General features: G+C 54.2%; 1 protein-coding gene across 6 annotated transcripts in view; it reads left to right on the top strand.

The window, feature by feature from the left end:
- The window catches only part of NFASC (neurofascin), a 68,641-nt gene that overhangs the window by 36,234 nt on the left and 5,780 nt on the right, over positions 1–26,627 (top strand). For 2 of the 6 annotated variants that reach the window (XM_057726850.1, XM_057726852.1), the window contains 6 exons: positions 1,596–1,711; positions 3,335–3,539; positions 4,684–4,806; positions 5,913–6,086; positions 8,488–8,502; positions 26,347–26,478. In XM_057726850.1, coding sequence (XP_057582833.1) covers positions 1,596–1,711; positions 3,335–3,539; positions 4,684–4,806; positions 5,913–6,086; positions 8,488–8,502; positions 26,347–26,478 — 765 coding nt within the window. Of the gene's footprint in view, positions 1–1,595; positions 1,712–3,334; positions 3,540–4,683; positions 4,807–5,912; positions 6,087–8,487; positions 8,503–13,891; positions 14,123–17,613; positions 17,731–18,930; positions 19,084–26,346; positions 26,479–26,627 lie in introns of all 6 variants that reach the window. The other 4 variants (XM_057726847.1, XM_057726848.1, XM_057726851.1 and 1 more) reach the window with 4 other exon arrangements.

Consider the following 26,627-nt stretch of genomic DNA (forward strand, 5'->3'; position numbering starts at 1 on the left):
ATTAGACGCCTCCACAGGAAGCAGGGCCACAGGCCAGACTCCTCCCTGGGATCCCCGGGGGAATCCTTGAGAAAGCGAAGTCCACAGAGCCCTAGACTGGAACGCTCCAGACCAGCCACTGCAGCATTCCCGGTGCTGCTCTTAACCCTTGGAATTGAGCATAAGAAGAGAAGTTCTTTGGAGGCTGTCACTGAGTAAATCAACAAGATTCTGGGCATGTATGTGGAAGTATGCGCCTGGCTCTCCGGATGGTGGTGGCCTCTCTGTCCCCAGCACATCAGTCCTGTAGGCTGCTGAGCAAGGGGGAGGCTCGATGATGCTCCTCCTGGGCAGGGCAGTTCATGTCCTGATGCGTTTGGGTCTGACCCAAAAAGAAATCACGTAGGTGGATGGTGTGACCAGAAGGAAGGGAAGAGGAGGGTCTTGGGGAGGAGCGGAGTCACAAGGGCCCATGCTGGGGCCAGGAGCAGGGCCAGTGGGCTTCATGACGGTGGGATGGGAGCAGGTGAGGTTTGGGCGCTTCCCTGGAGGTGATTATGGATTGGGCCCACTCGGGAGATGGGTAGAGGGGATCAGCAGGCCCTCTGTCCATCCCACTCTCATCTCCACGGGGGCAGACACTTCCAAACAAAAGACGGTGGGGACTGCTGGAGGGTAAGTATGGAAAAGGCAGCATCTAGCCGTGGACTTTAGGGACCACCCTCCGTTTCCATCGCATCTGTGTACCCCCGTAGCCGATGCTTTAGAGGGGATGGGGCAGAACTGCTTTTGCAGCAGAGTCGAGAAAACGGGGGTGAGAGCCCGTTATGGGGGAGGGAGTGGCCCTCCCTTTGCAGGTAGTCACAGGATCAGGATCTTTTCCTGAACTAGGTTAGGGCGTCTTCAGTCTGTAGATAATGTTTCCTGCAGGGCCCTGGCAGGAAACAGATGCCACTCAAAGGGGACTATTTCTAATGTGCGGACAGGGTTAGAGGGGAAACAGCAAGGTACAACAAACCACCTAGAGGGCCAGCAACAGCGGGATGCCATTAAACCACTCTGGTCTTGAGGGCCAGGGAATGGAGAAGTCACCATGGCCAGCGACGGCTGCCCTTGGGTAGAAGAGTGTGCTGCTGTCTTCCTGCTGCCCCGCAAAGAGACAGCCAGGGAAACATATACCATCCTCTCTATCCTGCCCCGGGAGCTCCTGTTGGCACCTCTTATTGGGTAGACCCATCTAGAAGCCTGAGAACAAGGGAGCCCCGCTGACACAGTCCAGAGAGGACAGCCTCCCGGGACCCAGAGCAGGGCGGGGAAGGGTGGGCAGAGGGACAGAGGGGCAAACAGACACTACCCGGCATGCGAGGGTTGCACATAATTGCCCTCTAAGTGTGGAGGCAGATTCCTTTGCCTGGACTGCTGCCCTTTTGTCCTGAGCCTCCCCCAACTCTTCCATGTCCAGGCTGATAGAGGAGGCGTGCCCCTGCCCTCAGGGAGTACCCAGTGTCCAGAGTGGGCTGGAGGTGCAGGCCAGCGGGGAACAAGTCAGAGGGGGCTCTGGAATCGGGGGGCCAGCCCCGCCTGCATAACCAGCTCTCTGTCCCAACACATTGCAGATCCCAGGGCTGCACCCACTGATGTTAAAATCCGAGTCCTGAACAGCACAGCCATCAGCCTTCAGTGGAACCGCGTCTACTCCGACACGGTCCAGGGCCAGCTCAGAGAGTACCGAGTGAGGAAGCCAGCTCTGGGCTCCGTCTAACCACCCAACTCTCTAACCAGGGCAAGGGGGTAGCAGATGCGGGCTGTAAGATATTTGGAAGGGGTCCTTGGGATAGTTGTTAGATCCAGAGTTGGTTCAAGAAGATGATGTCTAGGGTTAGCTGTTAAAAAATATACCCAGAAAAAATATATTGATATATATACCCAGATGTATCCTGTACCAGGTATGCTGAGAGATTCTGCTCAGCAGAAAATCACGTGAAGGGCGCTGGGTTTGGGTTGACCACACTTAGCACATTATGCTTGCAATGTATGTGTGTGGACATACATGTATCTTCAGGAGCAGTGTCAAGGCACCGCTGAGCTACACCCCTCCCCTCTCCTCATGGCCCCTGCTGGGCGGCTTGCCTCACCCAGTCTGGTTTCATGAAGCCCCAACTAACCGGAAGAGCCACTAAAAGGGTACACACCCTTCCCTGTTGTCACAGCCAACTCCGATTATCAAGGCCCTTGGCTTCCCCTGGCCGCCTCTTCTGTCCCCGACGTCTCTCTCTTTGAGAGGGAAGGGAGAGAAAACCCAGGGTTTGAAAGGCTCTCCCTGATGAGTAGCTCTGTTTAAAAGAGGAGGCTGTAACCCTGGAGTAACACAAGTTCTGTGGCTTAGAGGTCATGGGGAGTTGGCTGCTGGACCATTAGGGGCACACGGAGGGAGTCCGTCTCTTCTCAGGAAATGGATTTGGTGAATAGGGGAAGGAAAGCAAGGTGCTATGTACACTTAAATGAGCTCTTCCCCAGCTTACGCCCTTAACCTACTTGCCTGGAGGTTTTTTTGGCTAACACTCCCTTTGGGTCCCCCTCTTAAGTCTGAACTTCCTCCTTACCTTGCGCGTGGAGGCCCCTCGGGTGCTGGTCTGACAGCCTGACCTGGGGCTTCTCCTCCACTGCTCATCAGACCCCACGTCACAGACTCTCTGACTGTACCTGTGACACTACCCCCTTCCGTAAGCTGTCCCATCCCATCCAAGCTCTTGCCACCCCACAGCCTGGTCTCCCATCAGCTTGGACATGTCACTATCCGAAAGGTCTTTCAACAGTATTGAAAGGAACCATTCAACTTTAAAGGATTAAATCAACCTTTATATTCAGACTTCCGGGGGTAACCTGCTACTTGTCAACTCCTGTCCGCTGCCAATCTAAACCATACTAAATCTAACTCAAGGTGATGTGGTCTCTGAGCACAGAAAAGAGCTTTCCATGCCTGCAACCTTGGCTCAAATTTGTGGTTCTGGCCCCGACTCCCTGAGCAACCTGTTCCCAGCTTGGAAATAAGTCTCAAGATGGAGCAGCTCCGCTGTAAGTTTGGCTAACTTACCTGTTCCCCAGAGAGGCGGCATGGCTCAGAAAATGATTGAAGCCGAAAACTCTATTTTCTTTGATATCAGTTCCCACTCACTAGTGGCTAACGAATGGGGACTGTCAGGACACCCCCCAGCCCTCCGTGCGGCTGCTGAGGTCACTGGGGATTTGGAGCCTGTGGCCAGCAAAGGGAAGACCGGTCACCACGAGCACCACCACTAACAACTAACCCGGCTCTGCCTGGCCATGCCCTCACCGGCCTGCCTCTGTCCTGAAGGCCTACTACTGGAGGGAGAGCAGCTTGCTGAAGAGCCTGTGGGTGTCTCAGAAGAGGCAGCAAGCCGGCTTCCCCGGCGACCGCCTCCGTGGCGTGGTGTCCCGCCTCTTCCCCTACAGTAATTACAAGCTGGAGATGGTGGTGGTCAATGGGCGAGGTGACGGGCCTCGCAGTGAAGCCAAGGAGTTCACCACCCCGGAAGGAGGTAGGTCCGGCAGCAGGTCCCCGGGTGGGGCAGGACGAGGGCGGCGCGGCCCCGAGCGGCTCCAGCGTGGCTCGGCCTGGATGGCACCAACTGATCTCGGCGTGACCTCAAGGAGGGATGACCTGTGATCTGAGCAGCTCCAGCCGTGCCGGTGGGGCACCGTCACGGCGGCGGCCACCCTGACAGGAGGTGGTATGTCAAGACGAGACTGTGCAGGCTGCTGACGTGATTCCGGATGAGCTGTGCGCACAGACTCCTGAGGGCACTGTGGGAGCCAGGCTGCCTGCCCACCGCCTCCTGAGGGAGCTCAGGCACCTTGACCCCAAGAGGCATCTGGTTGGGTTACCAGCCCCAAGGACCTTCGCTTGTTGTCACACCACTGTAGTCAAGAGGCTGTCCTGCAGGGGGCGCCCTGGTCCTGGGAGGCGGACCCGTGCCGAGGCCCCGGCTCATCTCCTGTTCCTCCCAATCCTCTTGTACCAACTTGGCATTTGCTTTGCCTTCTTCTGTTTCTCCTTCCTCCCTTCTTAACTATTATTTTCCCTATTCTTCTCTTCCTCCTTCGTCCTCTCCTCTGTTCTTCCTTCTTGTTTTCTTTACTCCTGTCTCCTCTCCTCCTCTGGTTTTCATCACCAGGCTCTCCCCATCACTCATGCTCTTGGCACCGTCCACGTGTTCCATCATGGGTTTCTTTCTCCTCACCGTTGAACCCGGCATTCTCAGCCCTGAGGCCAGGGCCTGATGCTTGGACCCAGTGGTGAGAATCCTTGTCTGAGGATTGGGAACTGCAGCCTCCGTTACCAAACGGCTAAAATTGCTTCCAACTTGGAGGTTTCTTTGCAGGATCAGAGCCTAACATGTGCTGAATCCAGGGTAGTTGCTAAAGGAGAACTTGACTGACTTCTTCCCCATGTAAACCGAGTCTGAGCCACGCTTGTCCTAGATGTGGGGAAGCGCCGTCGTGGACGGGGCGGTGGGAGCTGGCCACCTCATAGTTCTCTGGGTCCTGGCTTAGCAGCGATCCAGCACGGGGGTTGCCCAGATGTCAATGCCTTCATACTTGTGCTTTGTTTTTTGTGTTTTCCTCATCCTGCCCGCCACCCCCCCCCCCCCCATCTCCCCCACTCTCTCCTCCTTCCCCAAGTACCCAGTGCCCCCAGGCGTTTCCGAGTCCGGCAGCCCAACCTGGAGACAATCAACCTGGAATGGGATCATCCAGAACACCCCAATGGGATCCTGATTGGATATACTCTCAAATACGTGGCCTGTACGTTCTGCCCTTCTTTCTCTTGGATAATCTGAGATTCAGAAACCCCATTCTCATCACTTTTCCTAAGGAATTAAGGTAGAAAGCCTATGGGTGCAGAGGGCATTGTGGAGGGATGGAGGGGCCAGGGAAAAAGTTTCCCATAGGGTTAGCGGAGGCAAGTGAGATCTCATCCCTGCTCTCCTGACATAGCTCCTCCTGTAGGGAGCTTCCAGTCGGCCCTGTGAAACAAAGGGGACTTCCTGTCTGATGAGGGATTTGACCCCTGCCCTCAGGAATCTTAGAGTCTCTAACATCTACAAGTCTAGGAGAGAAGGTTCCTTACCTGACAGAGCTTCCTTCCAATGGGGCAGATAGTACAGGCACAGGCATCCACACGACACTGACGCTTGGGGACACCTTAACACGATGCCATTGGTGTTGAGGAAGCTGCACACAGAGCTGCCGTGGAATTTGGAGGGGCTCAGTCAGGAGCCTGGGTTGGGACGACCTCACCTAGAGTTTAGCGTCACCAGGCAGGGACAGGAGTGCCACTCATTTGAAAAACTTTAAGTCTTCTAAAGTGGGTGATGTTCTGCCTCGATGTGAAGCTCAAAGGAGAGGTATTTGCTGTTAAGGATTTTAATAGCCAGCTGTGTGCTTCTATGTGGTTCTGAATCCATCTCTGGACCTGACCTTCCCCCTTTGATGTATAGTGAATAGGTCTTCTACAAAGGAAGCGTTAACAAAGAAAAGCTCTCGTGGTTTTTGCCCTAGTTCTGTTTGAAAGGAAAAAAGGAACTCAAGTTGTGTCCTTGTTGAAAAGGCTTGAGGATTAAAAATGGAATCTTTCAGAATCAGCCACATAACTTTGCACTCAGCTACCAATAATGAGATCAATGAAAAAGTGTTAAACCTGGTGCATCATCAAAGAGCCGGAAAGGAGTTCTTGCCCAGCACTTGGCCTTTGAACCGTCTCCCATCCCCGAGTCCTTAAGGTCACGGGCAGGTGTCATGGGTTCCCTTCCCAGCAGAGTTGGGAAGGCTTCCTCCTTCCAGCTGCAGATTACATAACCATCGTGGTCAACATTGCTAAAGTTCAATTCCACTTACCTGTCTCTCCCCAGTTAATGGAACCAAAGTAGGAAAGCAGATAGTGGAAAACTTCTCTCCCAATCAGACCAAGTTCACGATGCAAAGAGCAGACCCCGTATCGCGCTACCGCTTTTCCCTCAGTGCCAGGACGCAGGTGGGCTCTGGGGAAGCAGTCACAGAGGAGTCGCCAGCGCCCCCAAATGAAGGTAGGTGCATTGCGGTGGCCCTGGGGCAAATGGTCCCGGGGAATTCAGATGCCTAGAGAAACACTGACTTGGCCTCTGGCCACCCGGCCTCCTGGGATGGAGCGGCTGCAAGCCCTCGAGCCCTCCAGAGGAGAGAGCCACCCTACGTGCTGAGAGGTAGGTGCTGGTGATGTATCTGGAAAATACACCTTCTTACTGTTGCGATCAGACCTGGATCCCTACTTGGCCTCTACTCGCTCAGCTATTTAACATCTGTCATCTTTCCTTCTGGCCGGGGAATAGGGAAGAGAGTGTGAATCGTAGCTGAGTTGAGGGGATGAGAGAAAGCGTGTTGGAAGTAAATGTGCTCACAAACTCCAAAGAGCAGTGAAGGTGTTCGCCTAGTGAAGGAGGCAGCAGTACTGTGGAGACTGCCCCATGAGGGCTCTGGGGATGCCCCTTCTCCCAAGGGTGCGTGGTTCCAAGATGAGAAGGGAACAGGAGCGATGGAAGGTACTTGTGGGATCATGAGTAGAGCAGGAGATGTGGTCCCTCCCTGCAGCCTGAATTGAGTGAGTTGTCAGGCTGAGGAGAGGAAAGGGAGTTGGCAAACAGCCATTTGCCAAATCAGCTTCAAAGAGAGCACTTGAGTTCCTCTCCTGGGTTCCGGTATCATCTGGCGGCATCACACCCTGCCCAGTGCTGCACCTACCTGGGAATGCCACTAGAGGGAGCTCCAGGCCCACCCTCACATGGGCTGGCTTCTAGGAGCCTCTCAGGCAGGCGAGACTCTAGAAGCCTCGGTACTGGCAGGTCCCCTATGAAAGGGGGAGGGGGCGCTGCCTCTCGGGAGGTACGATGGTCTATTCAGCAGCCATTTCTTGAGCACCCGCAACATGATGTGCCAGACACTGTGCCAAAAACAATGGATGTAAAAGCTATTAAGCTCACAGTCTAGAAGGAGGGGCATCCACGAGAATATCTCATTGTAATTCACCATGAGCAATGCTGTGTTTAGATGACAGAAGTACAGTGGCTGTGCAGGGAGCGGGGAAGACTTCTCCAAGGGAAGACTTCAAAGAAAGGGTGACGTGATTAGGAATCCTCGAAGCTGACAACAGGTTATCATGTCTAGTGCTTTCCCCAGAAGGCCAAGGTCCGGTGGCCTGAGCACCCCTGCCCGCAACCCAGGATAGCAGCAGTGCTTCCAGGCCCTGCTGCCTCTGCTGCCTTACCCTAGGCTCCTAGTGCAGCTTCATAAGCAGCCCTGCAGCCCTCCCCAGGCCCCACTTCCCAGGCCAGCTGGCCAGCACTGAAGCCAAGGGGAGAGGGACCAGGCAGAAGCTGGAGGAAGGCTGACAGTGCTTTGTGTGTCCCGCTCTGCTCTTGCAAACCAGGAGTGAGCCACACAGTAAGGTCCCCTCCTAGTGTACCCTTCCAGTCTCCTGGGTACCTGGGCAATGTTTTAGGGCTGGGGGACTTTGGGTAGGTGGTTGATATATGCCTGTTACCGGCTGGGAATGATGCACTTTCTTGATTACTTAATTCTATAAGGAGATACGTAAAGAGAGCCTCTTCTCCCTCCCCATCTCCCCCCAATACAGAACATCGGATAAACAAAGCTCCATTGCCCAGCCCCAGTGACCAATGCAGAGAAAGATCTGCAGCTCCAGGGGACAAGAGAACAAAGAGAGACTTTCTTCTCAACCTAGGGGTTTGCGGCAAATTCAGGAATTCCTTTTAGGCCTCTCAGCCCACAGCTGAGTTTCTTACTTCATACGGTACAGTGGGGCAGCAGAACGTCAGGACAGGGGCTCCAGGCTCCGGTCCATCACATGCCCCAAGGCTGAGATGGTGTGCGGAGGGTTCAGCCAAATGCGCTCCCCCTCTCCTCCCACCCGAGCACTATTTAACGCCTGCCCCTGGGGATAAAGGAACCATACTTTTGCCTGGGGTTAATGTCCTCCTGTACCCCCTACACCTTATGCCCTCAATTCCTGGAGTCACTGAGGGACTCCATCGGTCACCCAGACTCCTTCATCCCAGCCCAGCTAGGGAAGGACACACTCTTGGAGAAAGACCTGGGAACATAGCACTTGAGGTGGACTGTTTCTGCTGACACCTCTTAGATGTCCTTGAGTAGAGGTAGGAGCGAGTATATTAGAAAGGTCTCCAAGACGCAGGAAAATTTTCTGTAGGACCATGCCAGACCCCAATAGAGTTGAACTTGATCCCTGAGCACCAGGTGGCATCCTCAGGGCCGTGGCCAGCACCTGGCCACACCGTCTGGGTCAGATCTGAGCCAGAATATTCTCTGTCCTGTGATTGCTTGTCCTGTGGTTTCACCTATGCACTGTTTTCTCTTCCTTCTCGTTCTTTCTACCTCCTCCTCTCTGGCTATCTTGGGTGCCGTGTTCTGAAGCTACTCCAACCGCAGGTACCGTACCAGCAGCGGAGGTAATGGGCATGGCATGGGGCAACGCAGGTGGAGCGCAGCCCAGCCAGGGCAGAGAAGCAGGGAGAGGCTTGGGGTGAAAGCACGCTCCAGACTCACCCTTTCAGTGGTTGGGAAGCCAGACTCTCCAGGAGGATGTGTGTGGAGGATGGGACCAGAGGAGATCAAACACATTCTCCTCCTTTCGCTAGAGAAGGAGGCTAGCTTAGAAGGGGACCCACACGTGGAGGCTCCAGATCTGCTCTCTGGAGCTGCAGCTGAGCCACCTGGGCCCTTGCCCAGGCTTGACATCTCAGAGAACAGAGAGAGAGTCCACGCTTTGGGTGGCCAGCTGTGCCCTAGAAGGAGCGTGCTTCTGGCTCCCGTCTCCTGGTCAGGCTGCCGTCCCCTGAAAGGGTGGCCTGTGGGTGCGCACGCCGTGCATGCTGGCCTCGCATGCTGCATGGGGCCCGGCACCAGCTCTGCCATCCACCATGGCTTCTGGTTAGTGAGAACGCGTCTGCATGTCCCGGGATGGGGCCAGGTGCCCCAGGACCTGGAGTCTCAGTGGATGCCGTGGGCTGATTGTCCCCTCACCCCTCAGAAACCCAGCTTCTCAGAGTCTTGGGTGTTAAGAACAGTCTCCGCTCTTGGAGTCTGGGAGGTGGATGCCCAGTGAGGAGTTGGGCAGGCAGGTCCGGAGCAGGAGATGACCCGCTAGCCAAGGTCCCCTTCTCAAGTCCTCACATTGTGGGTTTGAGGAACATCACCATAGAAGGCCAGTCCTCAAGCTGGAAGAACTAGGCAGGGGCCCCAGGTTTCCTTCCCCTGGTCCCCTTCGAGACAGAGCAAAGGCTGTGGGGCAAGGGTTCGCCAGAGCCTCCTCAGGCTCTAGGCAGCAGGGAGAGTCGATGCCAGGTGAGGAACCGGAGGGTTGGCTTATGAAGAGGACACCACTTTACCCAGTTTGGTTCCCCTCTACCTTCACTCGTTTACTCCCCCCCCCCCCCTTTTTAGTTGATTCTGTTTCTGTTGCACACCTTGCTTCCTTTGTTTGCATTTGTTCTGCCAGTCAGATCTGTGGGTGTTGCGCTGCCACCATCCTTCCCTCCCCCAGTCCTCTCCATCCCCCTCCCCGCAAATAATCCAGGCGGGCAGGGGCCAGTGCCTCCCACCTCTGCTGGGATGTGAGGCAGAGAGGCGTCCTGGGCCTGGAGACCAGGAGAAAGCCATCCTTGCGGTCTGGGGGTGGCCCTGACTTCCTGATTCAAGTGTGCATAAGGGTTTCCCCGGGACTATTACAGCAGGTGCTCAGGGCGGCCGAAGCAGGCTTGGTGGAGATGGAAGGGGAGATGCAGGGAGGGCGCCCCACGAATCACCTGGAAGCTCTTTGGTCAAGCCGCTTGCAGTCCACCTCCCCCATTCTGGCTCCCAGGACCCAAGGCAGGTGGGTCCGGTAGCGGGGCGTCTGCTTTGCTCAGCGGGCATCTGTGCCAGTCTGTGCTGCCCCTCTCGTGTGTGGCAGGTGTGAGGGCGATGGGTGTAGTTCCAAACACCCCACTTCCTACTTCTCATGTAGGAAAGATCCAAGCTCACCCCGGTGTGCAGAGGGAGCCAGGGCCTCTGTCCATCAGTCAGATGGGTTTCCTAGGCTCCGGCTTCCACGTGACACGGTGGTCGGGGCGCGATGCACGTCTGGTAAATGAGCTGTGCTGATAGCATCAGCTGTTCCCAGCCTCAAATGCATAAGAACCTCGTGCACAGTCTGCAGGTGCCAAGTGAAGGTGTCCAGGTTTTACCTTATTGATGGGGACCTCATCTCCAAACGTGGGCATTTTCCCCCCAAAACAGACCTATTCCTGTCTCACCCGGTAAGGATAATCCCTCTCATGCACCCACGTCTGCAGTCTCTCAGGGTTGCTGCCCATCTGTCCTGGCCATCTGTGGTTTGGCCAGGGTAGTCCGTGTGCCATGTGGACATTTTTGGACTGAACCTTCCACCTTGGAATGTCTAGAAACTGCTGCCCTTGTCTTTGAGTCAGCTCAGATCTGCCAGTGTTTGGTGGACAGCTCCATGGCGGGTTCTGGGCAATAAAAGATGAGTAAGAGACATGTTGTCTCTTACTTTTCTCCATCTCCTGTGTGGTGTTCCCCAAAACTCTGGTGGAAAACCCTTGGGCATGGCTGAGGTGTCTTCCAGTGTGCATTTGGCAAGCTCTTAGGTTGACACTGCCTTCAGGTAGGGGTCCTGTGCTTCCACCTCCAGGCCCACCCTGGATTCCCCATCACTCTCAGTTGCCAGGCTGGTGGTCTCCACTGGGCCGTGACCGGGGTGGGTCTCCAGCCCATAGTTCGTGCTGTGGCTGGAGATGACATCCTAGCCCAGCAACATGTCTGTCCAGCCTGTGAGCCACTCTCTATAAGCCCCACTTCTGGGCCTTGTTCCCCTTTTATCTGCTACCCCGACCCTGCCCCAGGGGTAGAAGTCATCTGAATCCCCTTAGACCCGAGTGCTGGAAAGTTTCCCGTGGAAAACCTGCCCTCCCATCCCACTTACACGGGCCTCCAACAGCTCACTCAGCTGACTCTTCTGTCCCTGCCCTCAGAGCCTTGCCTTCTTGCCTCTGCCCTCCCAGTCTCTCTGGCCCTGTGCAGCCCTGGGGCAATAGACACAGCTAATGAGTGGGCCAGAGAGGATCCTGATTTACCAGCTGTGACCTCAGCCAGCCAAGGTGCCTCCTCCACTGTGCCTCCAGCGCCGGGCACCCTGTGGGAGGACCCCTAGGAAGCGACTCCTTCCCTCCCACTCCCTCCTGGTCCCCTCTCGCTAATACCTGATTGTTGCTGCTGAGCGGAAGGAAAAGCATCTAGGTAGCTGTCATCAGAAAAACCCTTCCCCCTGTCACCGTTGGCCGAGGGGCTGGGAAAAGGGAGGGGAGGAGAGTGAGGACACATCCTCAGTCGTTTCTCATTCTTGTCTCTGCCCAGCAGGGCCCAGCAAGAAACTCGCTCTAGCCCAGCCTCTCTCGGCATCTCAGTTTCCAGGGCTGCTCGCTGGAGCGCCCAGGGGAGTGTGTGGGCCCGGCTGCAGGCCCTGTGTGAGCGTGAGCACGTGTATCGGCTCGTATAAGGACCAGGGCCCACGCGAGAGTGTGTATAGCTTCCGGGGGCCGGGACATGCAGCACCACTGTGCGCGCAGGAAGGGAAGCCCACGTCTCTGCACTGCACAGAGTGGGATGATTTAACTAAGAAAGGAGTCTCCGTTTTTCTGATGATGCCTTTTAAATAGTCACAGCAAAGGGGAGCCTTGTGAACATTGCATTTGCCAGAAATTATTAGAAAATACACTATCGGTAAGAAGCCAAAGCAGAGCCGTTCTGTCCAGATGGACAGAATAGCTTCTCAGGGTTCCTTCCGGCAACGCAGAACAGCGGGGAGAGCCCATATGTGTCCATGGCCATGGGAGCTGCCAGGCACCAGGCCTGGGAGGGAGCTCGCCTTTGCCTTGTGGGTCTCTCAGGCGCGTGTGTGTGTGTGTGTGTGTGTGTGTGTGTGTGTGTGTGTGTGTGTCTTGGTGGGTGGGAAAGGCGAATTCCCTCAGGCTGAGCTCTTATAGCACTGAGCTTGCATTCCAGGCCTGGGGCCACCTTGGACTGAAATACACCCTTGAATACTGACTGTGGGAGGGAGAGTTTTTCCCACCGCGCATCCCCCCCACCCCCAGCTTCCTGATGTCTGTGAGTTGACTGGGGTTTGGGGACTATAGCACTGTCCGCCTTGACCTTGTCCAGGAATCTCTGGAATGTATGGGGCATAGTCAGCAGCCCAGTGTGACTTCTGTGGTCGGTACCCTCAGGCCCGATAATGCCTCCGATCTTACAAATAGGAAAGTGACGGGGACCCCAGGAACAGTCCCCCCTTTTCTATGGGGGACTTGTTATATTGGGAGCCCAGGGGAATGAAAGGGCTTTTGTTGGTCAGACTCTTGTTGAGAAGGCTTAGGATCTCTTAATTCTTTCTTGAGAAAAGCTTTCTGGCAATTTTCTCTCTGGTTCCCTCCCGGCCCTGGCCCCCTTCTGGGGAGTGGGGATAGTATTTTCCTGAACTTCTGGAGATTTGAGATAAGGTAGGATATCATTCTTCCTTGGAAGTTAGAGTTACCTACTTATGTCTTGACATTTCTGCCTTCTACCGCATTAGCAGAGACACTAGAAAGTAGACTGTGGTCAGATCATAGGAGATAGAGGGCAAGGAGGAGAGGTAGCTCTGTCTCTCTCTGATTTCCCCATCATTCTTCTCATACCCTCAGCTTTAGGAATACCGGAACTAAAGAGGAGTAGGCCAGCCCTTTGATAACATCCACGACCCTCCTATAGAAGGAAAGAGGGTCTATGGAAACATTGTCACGATAGACTTAGCCCCTTAGAGCTGACCGATGTCAGAGGGTAGCTTTGGATGGGAAATGAGAAGGTAAGAGTGAGTGCAGATTGGAACTGCTCTAAAGATTTTACGCAAAAAAGCCGCCCAGCATGTGCTTCACTCACATCCTGGGATTTCTGCATCTACTGTGGGCTGGGGAGAGGGTGCTACCAAGCACAGGCCACACTGCGAGTCTATCAGTGCCCTTTCCCCACGTTCCTAGCAGAGAGAAAGGACTTGGGTGCCCAGACCCCAGTGTTCTAGAGAGAAAGGCAGTTACTACCAGTCAGGGTGTATTGGGGTAATTGCAGGAAGGACCATCACTGGGCAGAGAGAAGCGGAGGAGAGATCGAGGAACGAACAAGAGCTGCGAGCCTGGGGAGGGGGTGGCAGTGGAGGCAGGAGAGATGAACCACTGTGGAAGGTGTGCCCACAGCGGGAGATGGTCCCCTCTCTGTCGCTGGGTTCGGGTGGTGTTAGAAGTCAAGCAGGCGGAAGGAGGGTCATTTTGGAGTGAGTGGTTGGGAACAGCAGGCTTCCTGGTGCTCCTGCCGGACGTGTCCCTGCTGCCTGCCTACCTGCAAGGCCAGGGCTCCAGGCCTGGACCCAAGCGGTACTGCTTAGCCTGTGCTGGGTGGCGCTTAGCCTGGGACTCCATGTCATCCCCGGGATCTGAGCGATGTGGTCCGTGTCCCATCTTCATCACTGCCCTTGGCCGGGTGCATGCTGGGTGCTTTGGGCGACACCGACCATGAGAAGAAAATGAAACACATCGGCTTCATTCTCTTCCCTTCCCATGGTCCTGTTCTCTTTCACTGCGACCCAACTGACCCAGTCCATCCTGCCTGGGGAGGCTTCTGGTCACTAAGCTCCATCTCTTCTGCGGGCTGCCTGCCTTGCACGTGGGGCCGTGTGTCCAGGCTGGGGACAGCCAAACCAACCAGACTCGGCTGTTTTACATTTCCCCCTCAGCTCCTCCCACGTCGCCCCTGACCACGGTGGGTGCGACGGGCACGGTGAGCAGTACTGATGTCAGTGTCACTGCTGCCACCACCGAAGCCACAACAGTCCCCACCATCCCAACTGTCGCACCTACCACCATCGCCGCCACCACCGTCGCCACAACTACTACAACCACTGCCGCCACCACCACCACTACGGAGAGTCCTCCCACCACCACCAGGACTAAGATTCAAGAATCCGGTACTGCCCATCGTCCGTGCTCCCACCCTCCACCCGCAGGCTTCCTTAGATAGGAGGGGTCTGGGGTGGTGCTGATCAGCGCCTCCCTCTGTTTCTCCTTTGAAAACACCGCAGACTGGATTCTCAGTCTGGTAGCCTAGAGGCACAGAGCACCCCACGCCTACTCTTTGGGTGTCTCCACCGCTGAGACCCCCTGTCCTAACCTCAGATCCTTGTTCTTTAATGGAGGGCTACACCCCTCAGGCAGGACCCCTAAGTCCTGGGTGGTAGGGCTGCCTCCAACTGCATGCTGAGAGATCGGCTTAGGGCTGAACACTCCAGAGAGGGGCGAGGGGGGAAGGAAAGGGGCCTGACACTGGCCAAGCGGCCTCAGAAGGCGTCCTGCCTCGGCCGTGATGCCCCAGCCTTGCAGCAGAGGGCTGAGGCGTGGGGAGTGGCCAAGCACGCCAGGCAGCTCTATTCCCGGAACCCTGCACCTCCCTTGTGCCTCTCCCCGAAAGGCACATTTATAGGCTTTTCTAAAGTCAGAGCTTCCAGGAAATGGTATTGCCAGGGAGTCCTGTAATGCGGGAGAGGGCTCTGTTACTCTCCCCCCAGATATACAGATGGAGGGAAAATCACAGCCTTTCTAGGGGCCCCTGGTAAGAATCGGTCCCAGGGCTGGCCTGCTGAGCCCAGAGAATGGGCTGTTCCCGCATCACACAGCCAGGCCAGGAAGCTCTGTTCTTCCAGCCTGAGGGGACCCCTTGGGAATCCAGCAATACTTCTAAGAACTGACATCAAACACTCTTATTACCACGGAGGGGAGGCCCTCTAGCTTGTGGAGCCCCCAGGCCAGTGGCACAGTCAGCATGATGCAGCCGGCAGGGCTGGCGGGAAGCACCCAGAACCCTCGTCCAGCAGCTGTAGACCTGCAGGCCCCCTGTTTCCTGGGGAAGTCCCTTCACCTTCCAAGACCTCACTGTCCCCCCTCCCACTCCTCTTCTCTCAGCACCTGAATGAGGACGGAGGCTTAAGCACTTGTGAGTATTTTCTTTAATCCAATTACAGGGAGTCCGTGAGCCATAAGGGGAGACACGTGATACACAGCTGACATTGTATCAGACCTTGAAAACACTGATTGGCTTTAAAGCTGCAAAATCGAGAATTTAAACAGCGTGCTCTGTAGGAAAAAGTTGGCTGAGGAGAAACCTGCTAGGCTATGAGAAGTTGTCACTGGCAGTTTGGGGATGGGTGTTCTTTGGGGCCAGAGTGAGGCTTCTTTTGCATTCAGATCGGCCCCCTTGTCCCACATTAATGCTCCAAGTTCACAGAAGACATGTGCCGAGAATGAGGACAGGGAGTGGGTCTTGCTCCTTCTGGAAGGATCAGCCTTTCTGCACAGAGGACTAGCCTGTGAACTCTCACATCCCAGCTTGTAACTGTGCCTGAGATGCTGCGGCGGCCTGGCCACACTCTGCCCTTATCCTTAGAGCTCGGGGCTCCCCTCAGGATCCCCAGCTCCCTCCACGCAGCAGAGCAGCTCTGTTGTCCGGGATTTTCAAAATGAATGTTCATCTTTATCGTGTCTTACAACTTAGGACACAATGTTTCCTGAGTTTACTTTCTCTGAGGGATGAAGTGGGACTTTTTCTTTGTCCTTAACTTGTCTTTTTCAGACTTCAAGGTATACGCCTTGAGTCTCCCATCCCAGGAACGGACAGAACTATCCATGCTTCCCCTCACTTCCTTCTGTTATTTTCATAGTCATTGATAGCGTTCCTTCTTGATGCCTCTCTTTGAGCTTTTCTGTTCTTTAGAGATCATCCCCTTGGTCTCTCTGGATGGTGGTGCCTTCCTCCAAGTCCTACCTCCAAATCATTTTGGTTTCCCATTGCTTGACCTTATCTAACAGTGCCCCAATCTCCATTACCTATAAGATAGTCAGATTTGGGCCAGGGCTGTACTGGTGGTCAGACTGTTTAAACCCAAATTCTTTGGCTATTTCCCAGGCCCAGAGCTGAGGAGGAAAAACCTCAAGTCCCCAGATCATAACTGATCATAATTCATTCCCACTAGAAAGAGCCATGAGATTGTAAGGAGCCGGGATTTGGGCTGACTTACAGCAGCCAGTACAATGGAAACCTTTGGCAGGTCAGTGAAGAAGCCTGTCTCCTGCCCTCCCCACCGGGAATGCCTGGCACCATCAATGGAATCTCTTTCTTGGCCCCTCACCTAAAACGCATCATATTCACCTGGGGCAACCGACAACTGACAAGGTTGTAGTTTTGAGAAGGAGCTTCTTTGAAGTCAAGATCAGGAGATCTTTTATCACTTCCCCAGCCCTGCAGACTCACTCACATGTCAAGTAGATAATGAGTAAATGCATCACCAATGTGCTCTATTCATTTATTTTTGACAAGTGAGTTGGTGACAGTGCCCCCTTGCATGCTAATAAAATATACAGGAGCCACACTTGTAAAGTCTTTGAAATACAAGTCTCCGTGCTAGTACCCCACTATTAAATCTTTGCTGGGACATGGGGTAATCAGACTGCTGGGACACTTGAAAAATGATTACGTTTGAAGATTAGTGCCATTCTCCTGTCCACAGGCTATGGTTTCAGACAGTGCTATGGCTTTGATAAAGTAGCTCCCGGCTCATAGGAACTAGATAATTAATGTCTTCTGTGTTGCATGGAGATCAGGCCTCAAAGATATAGTGCTGAGAAGCCAACAGAACAGGATTCTTGTGGTATCTGGACCACTGAACGCTGGGTGTCAAGAAGGAGTTATTGTCTCTGGTCCCATCTAGCCCATGAAAGGGAGAGGAAGGATTTGTGCTGTCTCTGCTTGGGGCCCTGGGGTTTTAGGCCCCAGGTCCCCTTAGACAATCTGAGGCCATTTTTCACATAATTCGGCACCTCATTAACCAAGAATGACCCCATGGGCTCCTCAGACCAGAGTCACCCGTGTAGGTTGCAGTTCTCCACCTCCAGCTTCAGGGGCCCATTAAGGTTTTCCCCGGTTTGGTCCTGTCCTTTCTGCAAATCTCATCATGACTCTCGAGTGGCTTTACAAGATGCCCTCTCTCCTTTCTGTAGAATGTCTATAGTTGAGGGGAAGAAGGCTGGCACACCTGGCTAATGGTGCTTTTCACTGGCCCCTTTCACTGCACCATTCAAATCTATGACAAGGGACCTAAAAAGGGAATAAACCCAAATTAGAGCCTCCAATGGCCTGGATCAAACCCACTCTTTCATTCCTACCCCTACCTATGTGGACACATAGTTTCTGGCTCTCCCTCACATACGGGTCCTCATGACTGTACCTGCTTGTACCTGGATGGCTTGTACCTGGCCACCAAGGCTGCAGCTTGGAGCTCTATCGGGCCCTGTGCACAGGCACTTCCTACTCTACCCTTTCCTAGCTGCCCGTGTGTGTGTGTGCGTGTGTGTGTCTCCAGTGCTGCCTCCCTCCTCACCACTAACTCCTCTTCTAACCCCCCACCAGCCCCCGACGAGCAGTCCATCTGGAACGTCACAGTGCTCCCCAACAGTAAATGGGCCAACATCACCTGGAAGCACAATTTCGGGCCCGGAACTGACTTTGTGGTTGAGTACATCGACAGTAAGCATTGCTGTGCGGGTGGCGGCGGCAGCTGCCGGGTAGTGTAGACGCTCCCCCAGGCTCAGGGAGGCCTTCCGGCCTCTTCATTGTGGCTTAAAGAAGTTGACCTGTGCTCAGGCGGCAGCGAGGTTTGAAGAGCAGCCTTGAGAAGAGGAAAGGGGTTTTTGCGGCCATTAGTGAAGGTCCAGGGGTGCCTTGCTGGGGAGGCAGCCTGGGGAAGGGGCCTTTTGTCCATTTCCTGCCCAGGATGGGGGTTCTGATGGCCCCCAAGTGAGCCAGATCTCACCTCTGCATGGATCTCCTTAACTCAGGGTCCATATTCTCAGCTGTCTCCCCTAGACAGGCTGGGCCAGTCCAGACTTGGGGTTCAACTGTGCTTTGCTCACAGAGGGACACCAGCCACCCATAGGTCAGAGACACCGTCCAGGGTCACTTGTCTCAACTGATGGCTTGAGCTGAGCTGTCCATTCTCTACTGGATCTTGGGGGCAAGCGTCCAGATTTGTGAGACTGTAGAGGGCGGTCGGGATATCTGCCTTCTCTGAGTGAAGGCCCCTGTTCCTGAGGACTCAGACCCACCATGCTGGCCTTTTTGACTTGTGCCGGAAGATCCACCCAGAGTTCTTAGCAGGAGAACAAAACCAACTCTTAGTTCCCTGTGGTTGGAGAGAGAGTCACATCCACAGAATCCAGAATTCCTAGTTTGGTCTGTGTGACCACCATTCACCCTCCCCCTAGACACCCAGGCACTCGCTTCTCCTGACGTGTGAACTCACCGCCCGGTGAGACGTGAGAGAGGAAACCAGCAGTGAGAGCTGAGAAGCAGAGGCCCGTCTCACCTCTGGCCACCCTGAGGCATGCTGAGTGGCTCTCTGACGCTCTCCAGGGTAACGGAGCACTGGCTGACACCCTGAGAGCTTAGGGAAGCAGGTCATGATGTGCTCCGTGCTTAAGGCTGTGGTGAGGACAGAAAACTTCAGGAGAGGGAACAGTGTCCTCGGCTGCAGGGCCATTGTGCAGGAGATTCAGCATTGCATGGGAGGGCTGCTGGAGCTGTCTGCTGACCTCCTGGTCTGCACAACAGCCTGGGCCCCCCCTCCCCCGCCGTGCTTCTACCTTCGACAGGTGCCCAGGAGCCTAAGCACTGCCTCTCCAGCACCTCGTGCCTGGCCTTAGGCTGATTGAGGTTTCTGTTCCCCAGGCAACCATACGAAAAAAACCATCCCTGTTAAGGCTCAGGCCCAGCCCATACAATTGACAGACCTCTATCCCGGGATGACATACACGTTGCGAGTTTATTCCCGGGACAACGAGGGCATCAGCAGTACTGTCATCACCTTTATGACCAGTACAGGTGAGAGGGGATCTGGCCTGGCCATCCCCTGCGAGCACGGGGCATGCCGTTCTCATTCTCAGCTTCCTGCTTGTCTCTTCTCCTCGGAAAGAAGACTCATTCTCCCATTCCTCACCTTGCATGGCGTGGCTCGGCTCTTCTTATTTGTCAGTCTGCAGCTCCTGGGAAGACAAAACGAGCCAAAATGCATGCCAATAGAGAGGAACCCATGCTTCTTACCCTGGGGATGAGTGGGACGTCAGAGGGAAAGGCGGGCATTGTAGAATGAGGGCAGGGGAGACTGCCTGGCCTCCACTGTGCTTGAACCCCAAGGGTTTGGTGTATGTGTAAATGTGGTCTCTGTGTGTGGGTCTGGGGGCATTGTGTCCCGGGGGCGCAGGGGCTTGCTTCCTGCATGTGGGGTTAGGGGATAGGACCATCCAAGGGTCTTGACCCAAAAGTCTTCCCAGGAACCAAACCAAGGGTCAGCATGTATGCCACTGCCTTGCCACTGCCATCTGTTGTTTAAAAATTCTAAAGTGTGTTACATGAGTTGTTTGGAGCTTTGTTTTGGTTTAATTTTGCCCCAAGCTTGTCATGGCTTAAAAGTAGTTGACCTTTTGTTGTGCTGGGGAAGAGAAGAAGCTTTCTAGTCCTAGAAGAGCTCTGGATCAATGAGGGCTTCAGCTGTGGATGGAGAAGCTTCTTCATTTGTACCAAATGAACAGGCCACCTGGGGCTCAGTAAAGGGTACAAGGCTCAGGAATCTCTCTGTTGGTCAGGGTGGAGACCCTGGCAGTCTGGAGACCATGAGGGCACTTGCTTGTCTGTTTGTGTGTCTCTTTAAAGCTGGCCAAGTGGCCAGTTTGCTAAGCACGGGGTAAGGATGAATGTGGAAAAAGAGACTGAGAGAGGAAAGGACCAGTCCCCGTCCCACCGACACATCCTAATCAGATGCAGGTTGCTAGACATGAGGATAAAGGAGAAAACACACCATGGCTTATACGAACTTCTGAATGCGTGCTTAAGGATGTATTACTCTTCCTGTGCCTGGCTTGATGAGGCTGATGCTGGTCGCTTGCATCTTGAGAGTCACTGCCCATACGTATAAATACCTCACTCCACCCCTTCTAGCCTGGTCCCTCCTGGTCTGGGTGTCCCAGCCTCCTCCCTGTGTCTCTGCACATGCCCACGCTGCCAGGACTCGGGGCGTCTGAGAGTCCGGCTGCCTGCTTGAGGCTAACCAGGCCGACTCAGGCAGGATGTCCGCAAGCCGCCAGGTCATCCTGGGAGCCAGGCCAGGGGGACTGGACAGTTGACCGAGTGGAGCAGGTGGTGGGACTCTGTCTGCCCCAGTCAGGTCCCAAGCTGTTGCCCACCAGTACGTGCATTTGATGTGGCTTCATTACAAACTTGGGTCCAGCCCAGAGGCAGAAAGTGAAAATGAGGTTTGTGGATGGAGCCCCATCCTAGGAAATGCAGCAGAAGCCCGCTCAGGCTGCTTGCAGTCTGACTTCTCCCAGTGCTGAGCCCTGGGGCTGTGGGTGAGGTTTGGGGAGAAAAGAGCCAGAGAGAAAAGGACCAGTCCCTGTGCTCGGGCAGGTCCCAAATCTGCTCTTAGATATTACACGTGCAGTACCAAAAAGATAATAATAGTGGTCAATAATACACTTCTGAACATTGACTCAGATGTTCGTCGCTCTTTTCCTGTGCGTGCTATGGAGAGGCTGATGCCATAGCTCGCTTTCAGAGTGAGTGAGGCCTTCCGCACTTGCATGGTGCCCTAATTCCTCCCAGCGCGGGTTGGAGAGGGCAGGTTCCTGACTCTCGCTCTGAGTACAGACTGGTCACTTACCTCGCTGGCTGGCTGGGAATGACTATGTGCAGACCACATAGGGAGGGAAAAGATTTTCACTTTCTGAAGTTCGTGTGTGCCTGTGAGTGTGTGTCCAGATCCTTGGAAAATACACAAAGGAGTGGGTGGACTCCAGAGCCAAGTTCACACGATCTCCCAGGTCCCTGTGTCTCATCAAAGCAAGTTTATGATCATCTCTGGGCCCAACCACTAGTCATTTAGGCAACCACAGGCCACCACTTTAGTCCACAGACTCACACATGCTACAGTGGTTTGGGCAGGAAATGTAAGAAAACCACAAGGAATGCTAACAGGCTCCCTGACTCTCACCAGAAAGATCCCACATGGGAAGTTTAATCATCTTCTTGAAACTTTTGAAGCCAAAGAGACCCGAGGGGCCACGAACACATGACCCTGGACTCTAAGAGGCCCATAAGCTCTTCCATCCTGGGGCAGGCGGGGTGGGGTGCCGACAGGGGCCAGCGAGACAGACAGCAAACTGCCTTAGACCTCAGGGACACGGGGAGGAGGGACATCCGGGGACCTACCTGCAGTCAGCATCTTTCTGCTGTGTTTCGGAGAAACCCAGGATGGAGCAAGGTGAAGATGGAAAGGTGTAAAATGACGCTCCAGTGAGAGCAGCCAAGCCAAACTGCATTTGAAGAGAGCCCACCCCTGTCATATTTGTTCATCTGCCCTATTTCTGAAATATAATTCTTCTGCCAACTTTGAGTGACTGGCCTCCCTCCAATGGCCAAACCAGTTTCCTCCTGATTAGAGTTAGGAGTTATGGGAACTGTCTGCCTTGCAGGTGAATTGCCTCTTTCTGAGGGGGGTCGTAGGGTGTGGTGTGGAAGGCACACAAAATATGGCATCTAGGCCAGAGTAAGAGTTGTTAGGACTTGTGTGTACCCGATGAACAGGTGCTGTCCTGGCTTCTGTTAGTTCCGGCAAATGTGGTGAGTGGTCTTGCAATGTTGCTATTACACTGTATCCATTAGGAGTCTGGAAAAATGTTGAACGGATCGATTAAGAATGGTGTTGGCTGACAAATGTAACCGCCCTGAAGCCTTCCAAAAATGCCTTCCTCCTCCATGTGTGGGGTCATGTTGTGACTGAGATCGTGTCCTAAATTTCTTTCAGTTCTTGAGAAACTAAATCATTTTCATGGGGTCTGGTTGAGCCCACCTTACCCCAGATCCCACTGGGGTTTTGGTTTCTTTGTTTGTTATTGTGTATCATTGACATTGATTAGTTTTAGGTACACAACATAATGATTTGATCTATGTATATATTGCAAAATGATTATCTCTATAAGTTTAGTTAACATCTATCACCAAACATAGTTACAAAATCTACTTGGTTTTGAACAACCGTCTGTGTCCAACCTTCACAGAAAATTCTTTGATGTTTTCAGTGAGGACTGAAGGTAACATTGGAACTTTACATGGTGCTGTCAGGAATGGAAAGCTACATTTCATTTCTAAATTGCCCATATGGCCACTTTCCCTGGAATTGTGACTTTCTCTCCCAAGAGAAAGAAGTCTTGTGTTTAGACAGCTGTCACCAAGATGGTGGAGCAAACAGGTCACTGCAGACATTCAGACCAACTTCTCTGCAAAAGGTGGGGGCCACCATCCAAACACAGCTGAAGTGACTCCTTCCTCCCAGTGCCCAGGTGGCATGTGGTCAAGCCAATATCTGTGTGACACTGCCCCCCAGCTGGTATCAAGAAAGTAATGAAAGAGATACCCCAGGTTAACCATATTATATTGGGATGAAATTAGTCATCAGTAAGTAGTCAGCGACTACTTGTTAGGTGACCAGCACTGTGCTAAGTACGAGGAGGCTCAAATAATTCCCTGTTTGCAAGCCTTTACTGGTATCCTTGGAAACAGAGCAAACAGATGTTACATCGTGTGGAGTAAATGGGGGTGAAATCGGAGTTCAAAGATTGGGGTGAGCTGGAGGAATGGGAGATTCAGGAAGGAAGGGGTAGAACGTGGAGAGATGGAGAGCAAGAAGGATGGCAGTCCAGGCACTCTGGGTAGGCAGGACACAGGGAAGGGGAAGACCAGAGCATCTGGCATGATGGAAGTGTCCTGGGAACATAATGACATGATGTGTCATTGTATCCTTGGGATCTGATGGACACAGAGGTGAGGGGACCCCTTTAGAATGGGACAGTGACATGAATATGAGAGACATTTTGGAAGGAGTAAAATGATAGCCATTAGAGATGAGTTGTGAAGCCACTGGCAGAAGCGGGGGGCAGGAAGGAGGCAGATGGCCATCCAAGATGTCAGGAGCAAGCCCTGGGCTTGCAGTGTGGTACCAGCTGGAAGGACAATGACAGATGAAAAACAGGATCACCAGTTGGAAAGGCAGGACTGGAGGACAAGTGAGAGTAAGAGTCAAGGGTGTTGAGGCAGGTTTGGGAATGACGCCCTCAGTGATGGTGGAGGAACGTTGAGTATGGAGGGGCTTGAGGTGAGCATGTTGGGGGTGGAGAAAGGACTTGGCAGGAACTGAAGATGACGGAAGATTAAAGGGTTTACCTATAAGAGGACAGTGCATGCACTAGAGCCAAAAAGTCTGGCAGGTTCCTCAAGGGTTTTTTGTTTTAAGATACAAGGAGCTTCAACGCATTTAACAGCAGAATGGAGGACACAGCACAGAAATTAATTGAAAATGCTAGAGTTTTCAGTGATCCTTACAGGTTTGAGCCACCAAGGAAATGAGGCATTGGGTCCCTTCAGAGGGGAGAGAGGAGAGCCCTACTGGACACGAAAGAAAGGAACAGTTGTGGACGCTGTGAGGTTTCAGTGGTCTCCAGAGTGGGGCAGATGAGCTTGACACCAAGATACTGATGCGGAGAGAGGGTCACGTGGGGACAGCAAGGGGAGGGGGGAGCAGTTTGGGAGGGGCAGTGAGAGAGGAGTGGATGGGTGGTCAGGCCACTGTGAAGGTCCAGTTGAAGTGTGACTTAGTGATCTGTGATGAGCCTGGGTCTGCATCTTCCTCCAGCAAGGCTCATGGCAGGAGCAGAAAAATGCAGTAATTGCCAAGGGGACCCGCAGCTGGCAATTGAGTCGGGTGCTGGAATGGGTGACGCAGAAGGGAGGGCAGCGTGGAGTCTGAGGTAAGCAGAGACCCCATCAGGCCAAGAGGGAGAGTGGACTGATCAAAGGGAAGGAAGTCAAGGAGCAGGTGTGAATCAAGTGCCTCTACGCTCCAGGCTCCATCCCAGCACTGGGGGGACGACAGGAGCCCGGACAGTTCCTCCTTCGAGGAATTTACTTTCTGGGTGGAAGGGTGAGAGTGGGGTGAAGAGCACAGACTCAGGCCAGGTGGCCTGGGATCACAGCTCAGCTCTACCACTTACCAGACCTGGGACCCTAAGCGAATCACTAACCTCAGTGCCTCCGTCTCCTCACCTGTGAAACGGGGGTAATAGTGAAAATCCACCTTATGGGGCTGTTTTGATGATGAAACTAGATAACCGTGGGAAAGCACTTAGAGCCGTGCCAGCCCATTGGATGTGCTTATAAGTGTAAACTGTTAGTAGTAGTAATATAGCAAATGGTTATACGTGCTATGAAAAAGATAAATTCTAGCCCTCAGATAGAGAGTGGCTGGGTGGGGGAGAGGGCTTTTGCCTTAGCTGGGAAGGTCCAGGAATGCCTTTCTAAAGAGATGGCATTTGCTGAAGCAGCCGTCTGAACAAAGAGCAGCAGATGCAAAGACCCCGAGGCAGGAATGGGAGTGGCCAGTGTGGCTGGAGGGTCAACAGTGGTGGCAGATGGGACTGATGGAGCCCGGCAGGTCAGGATATGGAATGGAGGGTTTTTCCTAATAGTAAGGAGAAGCATTGGAGGTTATAGCAAGGAAGTGATCTGATCCTACCTGGGGTTTGGGAAGACCTCTGTGACCCTGTGTGGGAAATGGCCTTTGGAAGCAGGAGTAGAAGCAGGGATGGGACTTGTCACACAGTGTGCCTGGATCAGGGTGGTTACAGCCATGTTTCTGTGGGACTCAGCTGCCTTCCAGCCTGGGCTGCCTGCTCAGCCAAAGCACGGAGAGCGTGGAAGGTCTCATTCATCAGTCTTCATTGTTTATTGAGACCCCTCTTGGTTGCAAGGCCCTTGGCTAGATGCTGAGAACACTATAAAGACAGTTTCTCTGCCCAAGGAGAGCAAAGGGTAGAGCGCACCCAGATACGTGTCCCACAAAGTGGTGTGTGATGTAGACCCTGGAGCACAGCACAGGCCCGGGGTCCACCCTCTGTCCCTGTGCTTCTCCCCAAGGAGGCCCTGAGCCTCGGCTGTGGCTGTGTGGCTCCTGCTGTTGTCTGGCTCTCCCAGAGGCCACTCTGCTTGCTCTCCTGGCCCCAGGGTTACCTGGGGTGTGTTCTGTCCCTCTGATGCTTCCTATCCTCTGAGCCATGGTTTCCATGGAAGGCTGCATCTCTTGTTCTCCATTGCACAGAAAGGAGGAGGTCAAGGGACTCCTACCCACCCCACCCCTTCCGGTCTCTGATCTTAGCCATTGGTCCTCCAGGACACCATCAGGTGTGCTTCCAGCCTCCAGGCCCTCCCACCTGCCCCTTGCATCACGAAGGGATCTGCCCACTTTGAGACCGGTCTCCACGTGTCCAGGCAGGAACGCCAAGGGGCCCACTGTCACAGGGGTCTCCACGTGTGGAAGTGGTCTGGAAGCAGCGTGGGGTGTGCTGAAGGCACAGCTCTGGCCCCAACCTTGCCACTGGCCCGTCTTGGGTACCCACGCAGGGACTGTCTTTGCTGTCAGGGAGCCCACAGTGCAGTTGCGGAGACCTGAGGAAGCACAGGGCATCCTGGGACTGCATCTCGCCCGGGAGCCACTTCTTTGAAGCCTGATTGACGTCAGGGCCATGCGGGTGGGACGGGTTGCTGCCCTGAGCCTGTGCAGGCCTGCGAAGGCGTTCTTCCAGGGGTTTTGCCATGTGACCACTGCCCCTGTTGCCTGACGGGTAGCATGCCGGCTCACCCCTGGCTTACTCATGGGGAATCGTAGTCAGTCCCTGGCCTCCCCTCATTCCCCACCAGGCTGTGCCCAGCCATCGGGTTTGCAAGAATGCCACGCCTCATCCTTAGGAACCTTCCCTTCCTAAAGGACCTGTTCCGCCTTCTGCTGCTTATTCTGCTCCCTACCCCTTTCCTGTGCCTCTTTTCTCACCTTTTGACCTTGGCTTTTGAATTATTTTCTCCTTGTCCCCGTGGCGGGGTAGTTTGGGACGGAGGGCTGCTGGGTCGTCGTGTTAGGCTGCAGGAGGAACCTGGACGTGAAATAGCTGAAGTTCTTCCCGCCCCTCCCCCCGTCCCCTCCTCGCCTTCTCCCTTGCCTGTGTGCCCATCATTCACACGTCTGCTTCTGACCCTCCCCCCCAGCCTACACCAACAACCAGGCGGACATCGCCACCCAGGGCTGGTTCATCGGGCTCATGTGTGCCATCGCCCTCCTGGTGCTCATCCTGCTCATCGTCTGTTTCATCAAGAGGAGTCGAGGCGGCAAGTACCCAGGTGAGGTGCATCCGAGGGGCAGGCCTGGGGGACGGGGCCAGCAGGCTCTCCTGTGAGTCACCAGGTCCCCTGCCAGGTCCGGGGGGCTCCGTTCTCTCCGTGAGCACGGCCCTGGCCACGCTCGGACGTACCGTCCTCTTGCCTTTTCC

This window comes from Hippopotamus amphibius, chromosome 3, assembly GCF_030028045.1.
Source record: "Hippopotamus amphibius kiboko isolate mHipAmp2 chromosome 3, mHipAmp2.hap2, whole genome shotgun sequence".
Lineage (NCBI taxonomy): Eukaryota > Metazoa > Chordata > Mammalia > Artiodactyla > Hippopotamidae > Hippopotamus > Hippopotamus amphibius.